This window comes from Narcine bancroftii, unplaced genomic scaffold, assembly GCF_036971445.1.
Source record: "Narcine bancroftii isolate sNarBan1 unplaced genomic scaffold, sNarBan1.hap1 Scaffold_154, whole genome shotgun sequence".
In the NCBI taxonomy this organism is placed as follows: Eukaryota; Metazoa; Chordata; class Chondrichthyes; order Torpediniformes; family Narcinidae; genus Narcine; species Narcine bancroftii.
The window spans coordinates 3275733-3293574 of NW_027211889.1; the positions used below are offsets into that span (position 1 = coordinate 3275733).

At 42.5% G+C, this 17842-nt stretch overlaps 1 protein-coding gene across 3 annotated transcripts in view; it reads right to left on the reverse strand.

The window, feature by feature from the left end:
• LOC138750503 (microtubule-actin cross-linking factor 1-like) overlaps positions 1 to 17842 on the reverse strand; it is a 33687-nt gene that overhangs the window by 5222 nt on the left and 10623 nt on the right. For all 3 annotated transcript variants that reach the window (XM_069912576.1, XM_069912578.1, XM_069912575.1), the window contains exons 2-7: positions 17500 to 17709; positions 12992 to 13220; positions 12443 to 12759; positions 11412 to 11579; positions 6163 to 6286; positions 4517 to 4612 (exon numbers count right to left, since the gene is read on the reverse strand). In XM_069912576.1, the coding sequence (XP_069768677.1) occupies positions 4517 to 4612; positions 6163 to 6286; positions 11412 to 11579; positions 12443 to 12759; positions 12992 to 13220; positions 17500 to 17709 (1144 nt within the window). The remainder of the gene's footprint in view (positions 1 to 4516; positions 4613 to 6162; positions 6287 to 11411; positions 11580 to 12442; positions 12760 to 12991; positions 13221 to 17499; positions 17710 to 17842) is intronic.

Here is a 17842-nt window from a genome sequence, read left to right on the forward strand (position 1 = left end):
CCCTCTGCCTTCCTTGACAACTATCCCTCATTCTCTTTCCCTTCTCCTTCTCCTTCTCCTCACCCTCTCCCTATATTCCTTACCCTTCCTCGACAACTCTCCCTCCCTCTCCTTTCCTCTCCCTCTCCTCCTCTTCCCCTCACCCTCTCCCAAAATCCTTATCCCTTCCTCAACAACTCTCCCTCCCTCTCCCTTTCCCCCTCCTTCCCCTCCCTCTCCTTCCCCTCTCCCTCTCCTTCTCCACCTCACCCTCACCCCATTACTCCCCCTTCCTCGAAAACTCTCCCTCACTCTCCTTTCCTCTCCCTCTCCTTTCCCTCTCCTCCTCTTCCCCTCACCCTCAGCCTATATCGCTCCCCCTTCCTCACCAACTCTCCCTCTCTCCTTTCCTCTCCCTCTCCATCTCTTATCGCTCTCATTCTCCTCTTACCCTTACACTCTTCCCTATATCCTACCCCATTCCTCGACAAGTCTCCCTCCCTCTCCATCTCCTTCCTCTCTCCCTCTTTCTTCTCACCCTCACACTATCCCTCCCCTTCCTCGACAACTCTCCCTCCCTCTCCCATTCCTTCCACTCTCCATCTTCTTCTCCTCCCCCACTCTCTACCTATATCCCTCCCCTTCCTCGATAACTCTCCCAACCTCCCTCTCCTTCCCTTCCACTCACAATCTCCCTATAACCCTCTGCATTCCTTGACAACTATCCTTCATCCTCTTTCCCTTCTCCTTCCCCTCACCCCCTCCCTATATTCCTTACCCTTCCTCGACAACTCTCCCTCCCTCTTCTTTCCTCTTCCTCTCCTTCCCCTATCCATCTACTTCTCCTCTTCCCCACACCCACTCCCCCAATCCCTTCCCTTCTTTGACAACTCTCCCTGCCTCTCCCTCTCCTCTTCCCCTCTAACCCACCCCTTCTTCGACAACTCTACCTCCCACTCCGTCCTTCTCTCTCTCCTTCCCCTCTCTTATGCCCCTCACCCTCTCCCTATATTCCTCCCCCTTCCTTTACAACTCTCCCTCCCTATCCTTTTCTCTCCCTCTCCTTCTCCACTTCCTCTCCTTCTCCTCAAACTCTCCCTGTATCCTTCCCCCCTTCCTCGACATTTCTTCCTCTCTCTTCTTCCCCTTTCCCTCTCCTCCTCTTCCACTTACCCTCTCTCCCTCTATCCCACTGCCTTCCTTGACAACTCTCCCTCCCTCTCCTTCCCCACTCTCTCTTTTTCCTCTTCCCTTCACCCTCTCACTATATCCCTCCCCCTTCCTCGACAACACTCCCTCCCTCTCTTTTCCTCTCCATCTCCTTCCCCTCTCCCTCCTCTTCCCCTCTCCCTCCCCTGAGTGAGGTGTTGGATTTGGGAGGGGGGGAGGTCAAATGCATGGGAAAGACTACAATATATCTTTTCTAGCATTGATGAAGAGAAGGATTTTGAGTGAGCACTCTCTGCTCCCTGAAAGAGACAACATGGTGGAGAGGATGGTAAAGAAACATCCAGCCTGCTGGATTTCTTGATTTGAGGCACTGAGTGTAAAAGTTGGTGAGTCAAGTTACAGCTGTATAAAATTTTGGTTTGCTGCATTTGGAATATTACGTAGTGTTCTGGTCCCTGAATTCACGGAAGGATGTCGAAGATCTTGTAGACCTCTATCACGTCTCCTCTAATCCTTCTACACTCCAGCTCTGCGAACCTTGCCTCATGAGAATTGTTTCCCAATCCAGGCAGCATCCTGGTAAATCTCCTCTGTCCCCTCTCCTTCCTATAATGAGGTGACCAGAACTGAACATAATATTCTAAGTGAGTCATACCAAAGATTTATAGATTTGCAACATGACCACTCTACTCCTGAATTCAAACCCCCTATGAAGGAATCACAGCACACCATAATCCTTGTTCACTCTCCTATCAAACTGTGTGGCAACCTTGAGAAATGTGTAGATTTGCAACCCAAGGTTCCTCTGTTCATCCACACTCTTAAGTAACCGACCATTAACTCTGGACTCAGCCTTCTGGTTTGTCCTTCCAAAATGCATCAACTCTCACTTATCTGGATTGAAATCCATCTACCACTTTTCTGCCTAACTCTGCAACCCACCTTCATCATTTTGTAACCTTCAACAGCCTTCATCTCCATCCACAACTCCTCCAAACCAACCTCCGTGACATCCGCAAACTTACTGACCTATCCATCCGCCTCTTCATCCAGGTGACATGAAAATCACAAAGACTAGGGGTCGCAGAACAGATCCCTGCGGCACCAACCTCCAGGCAGAATACTTTCTTTCCACTACGACTCTCTGCTTTCTTCCGACATGACAGCTTTTATTTCATGCAGGTAATTTTTCGCTAATCTCATGACTCATGACTTTCTGAAGGAGTCTCCTGTGACTGACCTTGTCAGATGCCTTGCTAAAATCCTCGTAGACCACATCTATCACCCTACCCTCATTAATTTCTTTTGTAACCTCCTCCAAAGACTGAGTTAGATTTGTGAGGCCCAAGCTTGCCTTCACAAAGACATGCTAACTATCCTTGAGTAGAGTGTATTTCTCCAGATCTTCATAGATCCCATCCTTAAGAATCCCTTCCATTAGTTTACTCACCAATAATGTAAGACTAACCCTAATTCCCAAGATTCTCCCTATTACCTTTTTTAAACAAGGGGACTCCATTTACCATTCTCCAATCCACCCGAGTCGCGCTGCTGTCTATCTCCCTCCTTGCCCACGTGAGTGGTGCTGCTGTCTCACCCCCCCCCCCACACATCTGGGTCACGCTGCTGCCTCTCCAACCCACCCCCCCCCACCCCTTCACCAAGGGTCGATATCGACTACTTTGGAGACCCCTAATATGTTATTTAAAGTAACTTAATGTCACTTTATTCGATTCAGCAAAGAGTGGGGCAGGGAGGCAAGGTTAGGGGGGCTTTACTAAAGCTCTGCCTGGAGTGGTAGTTAATCCGCCACAGTTGACATGGCGTTGCAGTCGTGCTCCAATCTTCAAATATGCCTGGATGCAGCAGGCATGGATAATTGCCGATGATTTGCCACAACCCATTTTTTATACACTTGTGGATGCATGAAACTATGCACCAGCTTTGATCTTTTTCAAACTTCGAACATGCGAGGCAGGAGCTTTAATAGTAAGAACCCATTTACTTGTTTCAGATGGTGAAGAGAAGCAACATCCACGTCATTCTGTGCATTTCTAAATGGCACATTGGGGAAGTAGTGAAATCAAATTGCATGAGTGGATGCAATTGGTTTGGATGAGACCTTAAACCACATCCTATATGGTTTTTAAAGAACATACAAGATTCTATCGTACAATAAATTCTGTTCTTTACCCGGCCTCGGGCCTAGTCGGTTCGAGCAGCGAGTCGGAGGAGACGGAGACCAGAGTTTGGGCAGTGTTCGGAGGAGGAGCGAGTTGAGAGTGACAGGTTTAATTGGTCAAGGCCAATAAAAGGAGGAAAAGGCAAAGGAGAAGCCAGAGAGGAGTGGCCCAATGAGAGAGTGGCCTGGTGAAAGAGTGGGGCTTCGAGGCTTTGGCTCGAGAGGCTTCACCGTATAGGGGCTGAGGTCGAGTATCTAGATTAAGGTAAGACTATATTTTTTTGTTATTTTCTCTTTCTAAGGTGAGGGGGAGAGAGAAGGGTTGAGTGTGAGAGCAGTTTGCTCTTTTCAGTGTCAGATGTGAAAGGTCCTGGAGTCTTCGACCTCCTGGACATCCACGATTGCACTAGGTGTACTGAGCTGCAGTGTCTCAGGGACCGTGTTAGGGAATTGGAGCTGCAGCTCAATGACCTCGACCTGGTCATTGAGAGTGAGGCCGTCATAGATAGGAGCTATAGCCAGGTGGTCTCAACAGGGCCACAGGAGGAGGATCAGTGGATTACATTTAGGAGAGGGAAAAGGGAAGAGACAGATACAGGAGGGGGCCCCTGTGACTGAAGCACTCAACAAATTGTACTCCTCCTTGAGGAGCATTCAGGCTGGGGAAGCAATCAATGGCTGTATCTCTGGCATAAGGTCGGCCTCTGTTGCCCAAAAGGGTAGGGAAAGGAAGAGGAGGGTAATAGTTATAGGGGATTCGATGGTCAGGAGGACAAATTGGGGATTCTGTGGATACGAATAAGGAAACAGATTGGTAGTTTGTCTCCCTGGTGCCAGGGTCTGGGATGTAACTTCTTGTGTCATTTCAGAACAAGTTGGATAGCTGCATGGATGTGAGGGGATTGGAGGGATACGGACAGGGAGTGGGTAAGTGGGGCTAGAGGAGCTCACTTAAATCGGTGTGGACTCGAGGGGCCGAGAAGTCCTGTATCCGGACTGTAATTGTCCCAGCCAAGATTTATCTTGCAATCAACATCATTAGGTCATTCCTGCATTGCTATTAGGGACCAGTTATGTGTGCAAAATAGCAATGTTTCTCAACTAGGTCAACGACCCTGCTTCATCAATCCAGAAATAAAACATTTCCAAAATCGCAGTGGTGAGAAGTGCCAGGTAAAAGTAAACCTTCGAGATCTTCCACTTGGACATTTGTCCGTTCCAATGTCCTCTTCTGCTCTGATGTTTCCTCACGCAAAAGCTGGAATCTCTGTTCGATGGTAGCTAAAATGAACACAAGGTTCTGTTACACATACATTTAAAAGTGTCTTCAAAGATTTACCACAAGGTTCCGGTGTTTTCATCCCAACAAACACATTTTTTGTTTTGGAGAAAGGAGAACTGTGGGTTTAGTAATATTTAAAGCAATGCAGAACAGAAGATGACGAGCAACAAGTAGGGGCAAAAATGTGAGCAAGGAATGAAAAAAGTTTGGAGGGAATCAGCGTGAAATAGCAGACGAGTGAAATGAGGAACAGTGAAAAGGAAGGGACATTTGCAAAAGGAAATGGAGAGAGAAAGAAAAGGACAGTTGTGCAACTCTTTGTTGAAAACATGTTGAATTCAAGGCCTTTTACTCATCAAGAGGAGCAGGTGAAGTTGGGGGGGAGCTGGGGCCGTGGAGGAGCAGGAACAACAATCAAAGCTGAATAGAGAAGACTCTGAGAGCAGCTGCAACCGTTCTCACCAGAACTGTATCCCGCCCTTCGGGTGCTCAGATGCATGGATCTTCAGTGCCCTCCCAGCACAGCATGAGAAATCCCCTCTCATTGGGGGGTCTTTGAGACATCACAGCCCTAAACACTTCCTTGGCTGCATGTTTGCCAGATGTTCACACTTGGTAAATGGCCGCTGCTTAACCTTCTACCATTTCTACATACCCTCTATTTCTAGTAATAACTGATCAACAAGACAAACACACTCTTCAGAAAATATAGAATTTCTGAGATTTAGGAAAGAAAACAAAAATGTAGAAAAATAAATGAGCTGATAGAGCATCTGGAAAAAAGAAAAGCAACATTAACATTTCGATGGAGCTCGTGACTTCACCGTCATGCTGGCATATTGTAACATTTGTTTCCTATTTCCAGTCTTGTTTCTATGATTGGAAGATATCTGGTTTCCAATCATTCAATCTCCTCTTCAATTGATGAGCCACGGACAAGTATGCATGACTGGAGCCTGGCTGCTTTATTAAATAATCGCAGAGCATCACTTTCAACGAATTCACTGTAAGAATTCCCATTTGCCGTCATTTTCATTTCCAAGGCTCCAAATATGGTTCTTAATTCAGTACCTTCAATGCAACAAATTTATAAGACCCAACACTTCTAAGATGCACCACTTGAGCAGAAATTTCATTCAATAAACACACATTTTGCAATACTATTGTGATTCTGGCCTACGAGTCTGAATCACTGTCCACAATTCACTGGAGAAAGTTCTATTGAACTTTCTTAAATACTGCATTTTATTCAAACATTTATTGAAGTGTGCACAGTTCTTTAGTAAATGGTCTTTCCATTAAATTTAGAGTTTTCAGAGCTTTTTATGAAATGATAGCCTATTTATGACGTGCTAGGTAAAGATGATTCAACATTTGAAATCCAATCAATTGCAAGAAATATTTTAGAATAGTTCAAAGAGGTTGGTGGGTCCCCACTGGTAATTTGCACATTTTGAAAATGTCTAATTTTCCAGCTGGAAGCATCACTTGTATTTGTTGGAATTAGAGAACCATTTTTTGATCTAAGCAGCAAATGTTGAAATGGTACCTGTGGTCTTTCGAAGCTGGAGTACATTTGGAACAACATCAATGCTCAAGGACAGCAGGCACTTTGCTGCCTCCTGTAACTTTTCGACACCATCTTCATGTTCAGAAATTTCTCCCTGAAGGACCTGTGATTTCAAAATGACACAATGACTCATTCACAATAAAATTAATATTTCTTTCTGTATATCTTAGATTTGCCGATACTTTGGTTAATTTCGATATTGTCTTGGGGTCAATGAGATAAACAGCCTGTGAAGACGATTCTATAAATTATCATAAATACCAACAACTCTCTGGCCTGCTTTGGGGTGAGGAGGCGAACATTTTCAAGGACCCAATAACCACAGGATATTGGAATTTTCTCAAACAACCAGCTCAAACTTTCTATTGATCATTACTCATTACTCATTAATGCTTCGAGGTATTTAATACGCCTGATGTTTGAGCATTTTCTGATTCTGTTGAGCTCATCATCTTTATCTTGTCTACATCTCTTGACCGGCCCTGAAGTCCCCTTGCAAACCATCAAGGTCACAAGAAAATATTTAAAAATGTTCTGATGCTTAGATTTACATCAGCATTGATAAAATAATGCTGAAGAACTCATTTGGCTTTTCACCACTAATGGACATAGATTTGGCTGCAGAGGGTTATTCTGCATTATCGCTTTTCGGCCTGTCCGTCTACTTTTACTCCGGATGACCCCTCTCCCCAATCCATCATCCTTCAAAAGTAAATATGTGTTCTCCCTCAGCAATCTGACCCATTTGCAACTCCTATTCCCACGAGCACTTAATGGACCACAGCTTTTCTCTTTTATTTTTTAATTTTTTTTATTTTTCACACCCTAAATCACATTAGCCATGATATACACTATTTCTTTTTCACACATATACAGTGACTTTTTCTCCCCCCCCCCCTCCTCCCAAGCCACCCCCCCACCCCCCCCCCCTCATCCATTTTAGGTATACAATCTAGGTTGCATTAAGCCAGTCAGACAATGTTGTCATTCAACAAAAATACACCAGAAATTCTACTGAGTCCATTCTTTTCTTTCCTTCTCCTTCCATCAACTTAGGTAATGTTTGTCCCCGGTAGGTTCTCACTATTGTATTTAATGTAAGGCTCCTATACTTGTTCGAATATTTCAATATTATTTCTTAACCTATATGTTATTTTTTCTAATGGAATACATTTATTCATTTAAATTTAGTAGTTTCTTCCTTTTAATTTGGTTATGTATTCCATTAATATTTAAAGTCATATAGTTCAGCGTAGCCCTTTTATATTTTGTTTATCTTCTCTTTCCGTTTTTCCATCATTACCTTTCCTCCTTTTCCATTTCTGTTTTCTTATTTTCAACTCTTTATAAGACAACATTCCTACAACATCCAACATTTTCCTTATTCTCCTATTTCTATCTTATTTATCCCCAATCTCCCCTTCCCCTCCTGAGTTGTCCTTTATCCCTTGTCGGACAACCACATCTCCCCTCTCCATTTGGATTTGCGAATCCACTCGCAAGCGTCAACTGATTTTGCAGTGACCGCTATTTCCCCCCACCCCGCCCCCCCCAGAAAAGATTTCACTTTTCATATGTCACAAAGGTCACTCTTTTAATTCCCTCCTTATTCTCTCTATTCCATTACCTTCCCTTATTAATTCTTGTCTATACTATCTATATTTTCCTCTAAGTACAGATACATTCACGTATGCACATTGTCTCTATTCACTCTTATACCTCTTTACCCGCATACATATCAATCGTGATCATTTTTACTCTCATTACCCGTCTTCATCCCTCAGTCTATTTTTGTCTTTACCCACATACATATCAATCGTGATCATTTTTACTCTCATTACCCGTCTTCCTCCCTCAGTCTATTTTTGTAATTGTTCTGCAAATTTTTGTGCTTCTTCTGGATCCGAGAATAGTCTGTTTTGTTGTCCTGGAATAAATATTTTCAATACCGCTGGATGCTTTAGTATAAATTTATACCCTTTCTTCCATAAAATCGTCTTTGCTGTATTGAACTCTTTTCTCTTCTTTAGGAGTTCAAAACTTATATCTGGATAAATGAAGATTTTTTGCCCTTTATACTCCAGTGGTTTGTTGCCCTCTCTTACTTTTTCCATTGTCTTCTCCAGTACCTTTTCTCTTGTAGTATATCTTAGGAATTTTACTACAATAGATCTTGGTTTTTGTTGTGGTTGTGGTTTAGAGGCCAATACTCTATGTGCCCTTTCTATTTCCATTTCTTGCTGTAGTTCTGGACATCCTAGGGTCTTAGGGATCCACTCTTTTATAAACTCCCTCATATTCTTGCCTTCTTCATCTTCCTTAAGGCCCACTATCTTTATGTTATTTCTTCTGTTATAATTTTCCATTGTATCTATTTTTTGAGCTAGTAGTTCTTGTGTCTCTTTAGTTTTTTTATTAGATTCCTCCAATTTCTTTTTTAAGTCTTCTACCTCCATTTCTGCTGCTACTGCCCGCTCTTCCATCTTGTCCATTTTCTTTCCCATTTCTGTTAAGGTCATCTCTATTTTATTCATTTTCTCTTCTGTGTTGTTTATTCTTTTTCTTAAATCATTAAATTCCTGTGTTTGCCATTCTTTAAATGACTCCATGTATCCTTTAATAAGAGAAAGTACCTTCTTTATCTTGCCTTTCTTTTCTTCTTCTATTTCACTGTACTCTCCCTCTTCCTCTTCTTCTTCCTCTGGGTTGGCCATCTGTTGTTTCTTTTTTGCCCTTTCCTTCTCTTCTTTCTTGTTTCTATTGTCTTCTGTGGTCTCTTCTTGCTGCAGGTGTTCTGCAGCTGTCGTTGCCGGCTGTGGAGATCGACACCCCAGCTGGTCCCCCCTCCCGTCGGTGTGTTTTTTTCATTCGCATCGCGCATGCGCGATTCCTCGCGCATGCGCGGTTGCGCACTTTTACTCGGCTCAGCGAGCCATTTTTGTAGTCCATTATTTACCGACCTGAGGGAGCGAGTTTCTCTCTCCGCAGCGGGCCTCTTCGGACAGGTAAGGCCTTCACCTTTTTCCTCCTTTGTCTTCTCTTCCTCTCTTCTTACCGTTGCTTTCAATTTTTCTTTTTTAGTCGCCATCTTCTTTCCACCTTTATACTCACTTTTCTGTAACTTTTATTTCTGTTCCTTTGTGTTTTCCTTTGTTTTTCCCGACTTTTCTGGAGAGGGCTGGAGTTCACCGTCCGGCTACTACTCCATCACGTGACTCCTCTCGACCACAGCTTTTCTCCATGACCATCAATCCCAGGCCATTTACTGCAATAAATGGTCCGACTTTTCTCTGACTGCATGAGCAGAAAAGCCCTCCACTTCAGAAAAGCAAAACTGGAACTAGTGATTTGTCTTTCTGATTCAAATTCCAATTCCTCAAACATCAACTCCAGTCAACATGATGCCATTAGTTTAGTTAATGATGGAGAAGGATAGGTCTGGGACTCGGATTGAGGTTCTAAATTGCAGAAAGGCCAATTTTGAGGAAATGAGAAAGGATTGAGAAGGTGTTGACCTGGAAAAGTATATGCGGGGTCAGTGGAAGACCTACAAAGGTGAAATTTGGAAAGGACAGACTTTGCATGTTCCTGTCAAGATTAACAGGCTTAGGAATCATTTGGAAGTAGAGAGGTGTGCAGCAGGTATAGACATCACAGAGCAAATGAGGTGCTTGAAGAGTATAGAAAATGCAAGAAAAATCCTCAATGAAGTTATCCTCAATGAAGATAGAAAGGCTATCTGGTTGATAATGCGGTAAATTGGATCAGCAAGTTTGCAGGTGACACTAGGATTGGAGGTGTTGTGGACAGCAAAGAAGGTTTTCAAAGCTTGCAGAGGGATCTGGACCTGTTGGAAACATGGGCTGAAAAATGGAAGATAGAATTTAATGCAGATGAGTGTGAGGTGTTGCATTTTGGAAGGACAAGCCAAGAAAGGACATACATGGTAACCAGTCGGGCAGTGAGGAGTACGATAGAACAGAGGGATCTGGGAATACAGACACCTCATTCTCTGAAAATGGTGTCACATGTGGATAGGGTTGCAAAGAGAACTTTTGGCACATTGACCTTGATCAATCAAAGGATAAAGTCTAATTTTCATTGGTGAGACCCAATTTGGATTATTGTGTGCAGTTTGGATCACCTAACTGCAGGAAGGATGGCAATTGTGCAGAGATTGACTTGGATGTGGCCTGGACGTCAGGAGCAGAGTTGTAGGAAAAGGTTAAACAGGTTATGATTTTATTCCCTGGAGTGTAGAATGAGGGAAGAATTGAGAGAGAGATTTAAAATGATGTGGAGGACAGAGTAAATATAGGTAGGCTTGTTCCACTGAGAGCAAGTGAAATACAAACCAGAGGACATGGGGTAAGGGTGAAGGGGATAAATTTAGGGGGAACATGAGGGAGAACGTCTTCACACAGAGTGAAGAGGTGGGAGAGTGGAACAAGCTGTCCGTTGAAGTGGTGACTGTGGGCTCAATTTTTAATTTGAAAAGAATTTGGACTGGTACATGGATGGGAGAGGTATGGAGGGCTATGGACTGGGTGTGTCAGAGGGCCTCGGCAGAAAAAGGGTTCGGAACAGACAAGAAGGGCCAAAGGGGCCTGTTTCTGTTCTGTAATATTGTAAGGTTCTATGGTTCGAATACTTCTTTGGAATAAATCAATCTCTGCCACTTTGCAAACAAATCTTACCTCCAAATGTGCTCCAAATCACCACTTTCCTCCCACCTCCCTTCCCCTGTTCCTGAAACCCCCATCTATGGAGTTATCGTCTCTGCACCTGATGATCCCATTAATGATTTGCTGAGATTTTTTGCTCTGCTGTTATAATCTTGGAGGTCGTCCAAAATTCTGCCACCATATCCTTAGTCACCAGGCCCCCATTAAACATGGATAAGGTCTGAGGAAACCCATACTGAAAATAGACACACAATGAGAGCAGAACTGTTTGGCTTCTTTGTTACAGTTTCCAATCTTGCCCCCACCATCTGGAAGCAAATTGGCTGTTGGATCTTCATCAGGCTCCCATTAAAACCTGATCAAGGTGGAATGAATGGAGCTCAACTTCCTATTTCAGGTGCCAAACTTACAACCTCCCATGTGGCCTTCACCACTGTTATTGGATGTGCACATTAACATTATTTCAAAGCATTAATTATTCTACTCGTAAATTAGATTAAGCAACATTACACAGTGATTTATGAAATAACAACTTTAATTTACCATGATATTTTCAAGTTCTTGCTGCAAGATTTCTGGATTAGAGATGGCCTCCAGCTGAACCATTCGTCTTTCTGTTTCAATTCTCTCTAGCCACAAACGCAGCTCATCTGCCTTCTCTTGCCATTGTTCAAACAACTTTTTGCCAAGACGGGATCCAAGTCCAATGCACTATAGAGTGAAAGAAATGAATGAGTATGTGGATTTTTAAAATGTACGATTTTGTGATGCTATCAAATATCGAGTGTCCAATCGATCCAAAATGAGTCAAGCGATACATTACTGGTCCATCACTTATGCCAACTATAATTTTTTTGTTCCCTGCATCAAGTTTTTTGAGGGTCACAGACAAAAAGGCAATGTTCACTTCTCACCAAAGGTGAAATGCCTGTTACCCTGCCATACTGTTCCATTTTCTTATTATGTCAATAAATCTTTTAATTAATATTTTGAGTTTGCTTTCAAAATAAACTGATAGTCAGGAATATATCAGAAGCATTGAAAACCTTCACAAATTTAGTGTGTCAGTGAAGATTAGACAGAAATTCTTTTGGGGCTGGGCTTGTTCCAGCCGAACACGCTGCATTTCTGTTATGCCATTCAAGCCTCACCGTTGAGTTTAGGAATATTGAACCAGCGATGTGACCTTTGTGGATTGGACACATTACACCTTGTTCAGTGACAAATACACGTGGGAGGCCAGTCTGGAAAATCTTCGCCAGTTATGATCTGTTCGACATTTGATTTTATTAAAAGGAAATGAGATCACGACTTATTTTCTGCAATGGTCTCTGTCCAACTTGAGTGAGTTCGGCCACCAAGAGAGCTCCACAATACTGGAAAGATTTAATCATTGTTCCTGTTCTTCATGGGTATTATTAATAACAGCCGCAAACCTTTTCCAGAGCCACTCTTCTAAGACTAAAACTTACACAAGTTGCTCAGTCTATCAAAATGCTCTCAAGTTACTGATCTTAAGTAAAATTGGAGTTTAAATGCTATTAATCTAAAAAAAAAATGAAGATATGTCATACTTCTGATCGAAGTGTGTTGAAGCGAGCATCGGCGCTCTCAACCGTCTCCTCCACATGTTGGCTTATGGCATCAGGATCAATTTGGATCTTGTAGCTTTCAATTGCATTCCTGATTTCAAAGTGAAAGGCAGCATCGATGACACTTTTCCAAGATCGTCTGAGGTGTCTTAGATCCCCTTTGTGAAATTGAAGATCTTTGAAGAGGAATTGCTGCTTCTTAAGTTTGAATGTCAATGACGTGGAGTCAAATTCCCCAGCTTTAATCTTTGTTAGTTCCTTCTCCAAATGACTCATGAATGTTTCAAATTCATCGTGATCTGTTTAAAGGAATATAATGGTCAAATAGTTAAATGTTTTAAAGCATTCAAAATGGTCAAAAAATACCAGATTATCTAGACTTCGATACATTGACAGGATCCTGTAATAATTACAAGTTGGGGTTATTCCAAACCACATGTAGCTTTCTGTTGTCTTACTTAGAATTCTTTTCAACTCTCAGTAAATAGTATTTTATAGTAATCTGGAAAATAAATGAATACTTTCTCTCACCTTTTCGGAACTTCTGCAATTCTAGATGCAGATCCTCAATCACGTTTAATTGAGAATCTGCACTTGATAAAGCGGATTCGTACTCCTCCATCAAGACATTCAAGATCTCCTGCAGTGCAACTTCCTCGTCTCGCAAAGGGTCCTGGACATTTTGTTCCAGGAAAGTCTGAGCTGCCTCTGTGGCCAAAACCAACTCTTGCTCTTTCCGGGACAACTTTTGGTGATGTTCCTAGAAAAGAAACAATCCTAGGTTCATTTTTATTGCTCCAAGTTGTCTTGGGGGAGGTAAGGTTTCTATTTATTGCATTTGCAATTGAAATAAAATATTCAGGTTTCCCAATTTATTAAAAATCAGGGTACCAAAACACTCTTAAATACACACAGGAAACGTACTTCAAGTCCAGAAATCTAAATGGTTTTATGCTTTCGGAGGTTTAATCAACTACCTTGATCTACAATTCTTTGCTTGTGTCAAAGGATGAATCCTGCTGAGATGGAGTAGAATATATTCCATATTTAATTTGACTGACAAGAAAATAAATCCTCTCCTTCAGTATTTGTACACAGTCCCTTCCCCGTCAAACAGACTTACTTTAAACTTAAGCACATTAAACTTTTGTCATTTGAATGATCTCATCCTTATCTTTCCATTCAGGGATTTAATATTCTTTCATGATTTAAAAGAGAACACGTGAAATCTAACTAGAGTTGACTGTGATCTAGTCATGAGAATGTGAACTAATTTGTAACTGTGTAAGAATACACCCTTCTCACTGTAGTAACTGTCGTGCACCACTGTGGGGTGGATGTCTATGTATATGAGTGTGTGAACAGTTTCAAGAGATGGTGGATCTTCTTGTCTTTTTTTCTTCACTGGTATCACTGTTTCCTTCACCCCAGACTTGCACATCTTCGCCCAGTGGTTTGCTATGCCGTAGGCTCCACATTCAGAACCATATGCGGGGCAATCATTTTGGTCACGGAGGGGTGTTGTCTGCTGCCCTTCCTACAGGTCCTGGGGGTGGCACTTTTCTGATTGTATTTTTTATAGCATCAACCCTTCCTTCACTTTGCTGTGGGTGGGTCTGCATTGATAGGGATTTCATTTGTGTCCTCGTGGATTCGAAGACTCTGCCTGTTTCTATATCTTTGGCCAGTTTCAAGCTATCCTTCCCTATAAGAGACTTTTGCATTCAGGATGGGCATATTAGTGGATCAGCTAATCTTTCCTCTATATCCTTCCATCTGCATTTTGCAGCATTAGTTTTTGGTGTAGTAAGGAAGTTAGTAACAGTCTCATCAGTCTCTTACACAAAACCTTGAAATTCATTGCATTCAAGTCTAGGATTAGAGCTGAGTTCAAGGTGAGAAACAACCTTTGCAAATATCTGCTCTGGATCATTTTTCTCCACCCCGTAAGCTCTCAGCTATTAAATAAGTCACGGCCTGGCTCCCCTATCCAGACATGTATAGCACTAACCTTCTCTTCGCTGTTGCATTTTTAAAATAGCTTTTCACTGCTAAATTGTACATCTGCTGAAACGTTTTCAACGATTCAACAATATCTTCAGCCTCCCGTCCATCACTGGGTGAACTGCTGTTGCACCAGCCATTCATTTTCAGGTGTACTTTTTCTCTTCTTCCCCTTCAGATTTCAGTCACTTCCAATCCATTTTATAGTTTTATTCTTGTTCTCTTTACCGACCACTGCCAACATGTTCTGTCTCCGTGTTACCTGGGAGGATTCTTAAATAACTTAAAGATGCAAGATTCAAATAACAGAAGGGAGTTTACTTACTGATGCCTTCTACCATCTCAGGAAACTGTTCACACTCATACTCATGTATAGGTGCCCCCCAGTAGTGCACGACGGTTACCACAGTGAGAAGGGTGTATTCCTAGGAAGTTACAAAAGAGTTCACATGATCCTGACGAGATAACACACCCGTCTCACTGTCGTAAATGTCGTGCACCAATGTGGGGTGCATGTCTATGTGAGTATGAACATTTCCTGGCATGGTGGAAGGCATCAATAAGTAAAATCTCTTCTGCTATTTGAATCTTGCATCTCTAAGAAGATGCAAGATTCAAATAGCAGAAGAGATTTTACTTCTGCTATTTAAGAAGCCTCCCACACAGAGACATAACGGTGACTTTATTGTATTTATCTTTACCTTTTTGTTCAACATCCTTTGGATTTTACAAGACTTTATTCAAGTCGCCTTATTCCAAAACAAACCAGGCTGTCAAGCACACACAGGGCAATAATTTGCATACATGTTAAGCAATGCTTTACGAAAAGAAGATAAGACCAATTGGCAAATGTTTAAAGATCTTTGCTCTTTTTTAACGATGAAAATCTGACTTGAGCACTGCATATTAAGGAATGACAAACATGAAAATCTATCCCCATTTTAGTGAAAACATTCTGGGTAATTATCATTTTCACATTAGTACTTCAAGATGCAGGTGTCCCTGCCAGGGCCCAAACTGATTAGTTCTGCCTCACTGCCGGCAATGTCATCATGGACCACCTTCTTGAATAGCTGTCATGCTACTTGTCAAGGTCTTTCTACAAAGTTATAAGGTTGGGAGTTCTGAATTTAGCCCCTGAGAAGGGATAGGAGTGTAAAGGGGAATCAGCAGGTAGTAATGTTCCTACAGACCTACCGCACGTCCCTGTCCATGTCAGGTGGCACCTCTTTGGACATATTCTTGGAGTCGAGTAGATGTCGTTCACTCCGTTGATAGGATACAGGACCACCTCAGTGGAGAGAATGAATGGAGGGCCAATCAAGCCAACTGCTTTGCTCTGCTGTTAAGGTCCTTGGGCCCTTTGGGAATTGTGCTCATCCAGTCAAGTGCGGAGCAAAGGTTCGCCACCTACTGCTTGACAGGTAGCCTCTGATCTGCTTTGGTAATTACAGTACTCAAAATGGCTGGTCTATGTTAGGACCACAGTGAGAAGGAGACCTGGAGTCATGTGACAACACCCAAATGAAGTACCATTATGCAGGTTATTGGTGAACAATGCCACTTTATGTCACAGTGTGTGGGCCACACTTTCCATCGGGCAGCTGATTATTAAAGTATGGCTCTGTCCTGCTTTTGGTAGATGGACCAGATACCAGAAGAATTTGCCACTTTGTCAGAAGGATGTCAGTGGATCAACTGTGACAAGAGGTGCAAAAAAATCTAGACTGAACTTCTTCAGTACTTCGAATGTGATGGAGTCTGGTCCTATTTGCACTTGGTGTTCCAAAGTAAAATAAATGGGGTGAAAGTGATTTCTGTGATGGTGTCGGAAGAACCTGATGGAACATGCTAGAAAGTGTCTTAACCCCAACTTTGTTATTCAGAAGCTGAGGACTACCTCCACTGAGAATGAGGAGACCCTTGGTCCCTCTTTTCCTGTTTACTGTTCATGATCCAGCCGGAAGGATGACAGAGCTCAAATTTCATCAGCGGTTAATTCTGTCTTTGGAATGTTATTTTTTTTTCTGCATTGCCTGCCCACTGTCCAATGTTGTAAGATTATCAGTCTGGCACCTCATGTGCATCTGCATTCCCTATTAAACCATGGTGATGACTTGTCTTGGTTGTAATGGGAGAACTAACGATGGTAAGTAACACTTTCCTGCTGCAAATGTTAAAGGCCCATCGTACCTTTTGGCCACTGTGATTCCAGCTGTCAATTTATTCTGAATCTATCCCATTTAGCACAATGGTGCTACCACACATCAGAATTGAGGGAGCCCCTGGAGAAACATGGGATGGATCTTTCTGCTCCTGCTGTCACCAACAGTTGCTTCAACAACAGGAAAATTGTGGTAGTGAGGGGGTGTAGCCTTACTCACTCTCTTTTCCAAACCAATCCCTAGATCTGCACAAGGATCTGGCCTGGTTGAGTGGACGAACAGTGACGTTGCTACGCCAGAATTCATTCCGGTGGTGTATGCTTCCTCAACCCTTATTGGTTGTGAATAGCTTGCATGGCCCATTCAATGGGTTATAAAGAGTTAATCACATGAGTGGGTGCTGGAGTTATCAAAATAGGGGAGGAGGTTCTTCCCTTTACAACATCAAGATCCACATTATCTGAGAATACAGCATTACTGAGGTGAAGAGTTTTTGTTAAGAAGCTGCCATGGTGAGATTGTTAGTGAAGGGCCTCTGTGACCATCGTCAATCACTGCCCCTTCACTAGTGAGTTAATCATATTCCCGTCATCTCTCATCACTTGCGTGACTGGGCCAGAGCAAAGAACAGAAAGTAGGACTGAGTTAGAAAGAGGATCTGCTAGATCTTTGAATAGGATTGGGAGAAGATCGTCAAAATTCAATTCAACATTATTTAGAAATTGTGTTAGTCATTATTTAAGTGAATTTTATTTAGTCGCCTTTCATCAAATCTGTACTGATCAGAGGTTCTGATGAAAAGTCCAATCCAAAATAGTTTTACAATTGTTCGAATATACACTTATCCAAAACACCTGGAAGTGTTCATACCTTCAGGCCTTGCTGGTGGTCATTCAGTCTTTCGCCCATCTCAGCAAATGACCCCATCGCATCGTCCTCTTCCTCCATCTGGAAACCATCACCTAATGCGTAGAATTCGTCTTCGGTGATATGAACTCCATAGTGACCCTCGACTGCCAACCATTTCAGAAGATCACCTACTGTCTTCTTATGTTTTTGTAGGTGATCTTCTGTTGTTTCCTACAAATTGCAAAATCCTGTTAGTTTGAAGACGTGTTGTACTTTCCTGGCAGCAATTCCATATTCCCTCATCTATTTGCAAACCCTTGGGATTGAGGAGGATGTGAAACCACTTGAGTGGAAGATGCCTGTT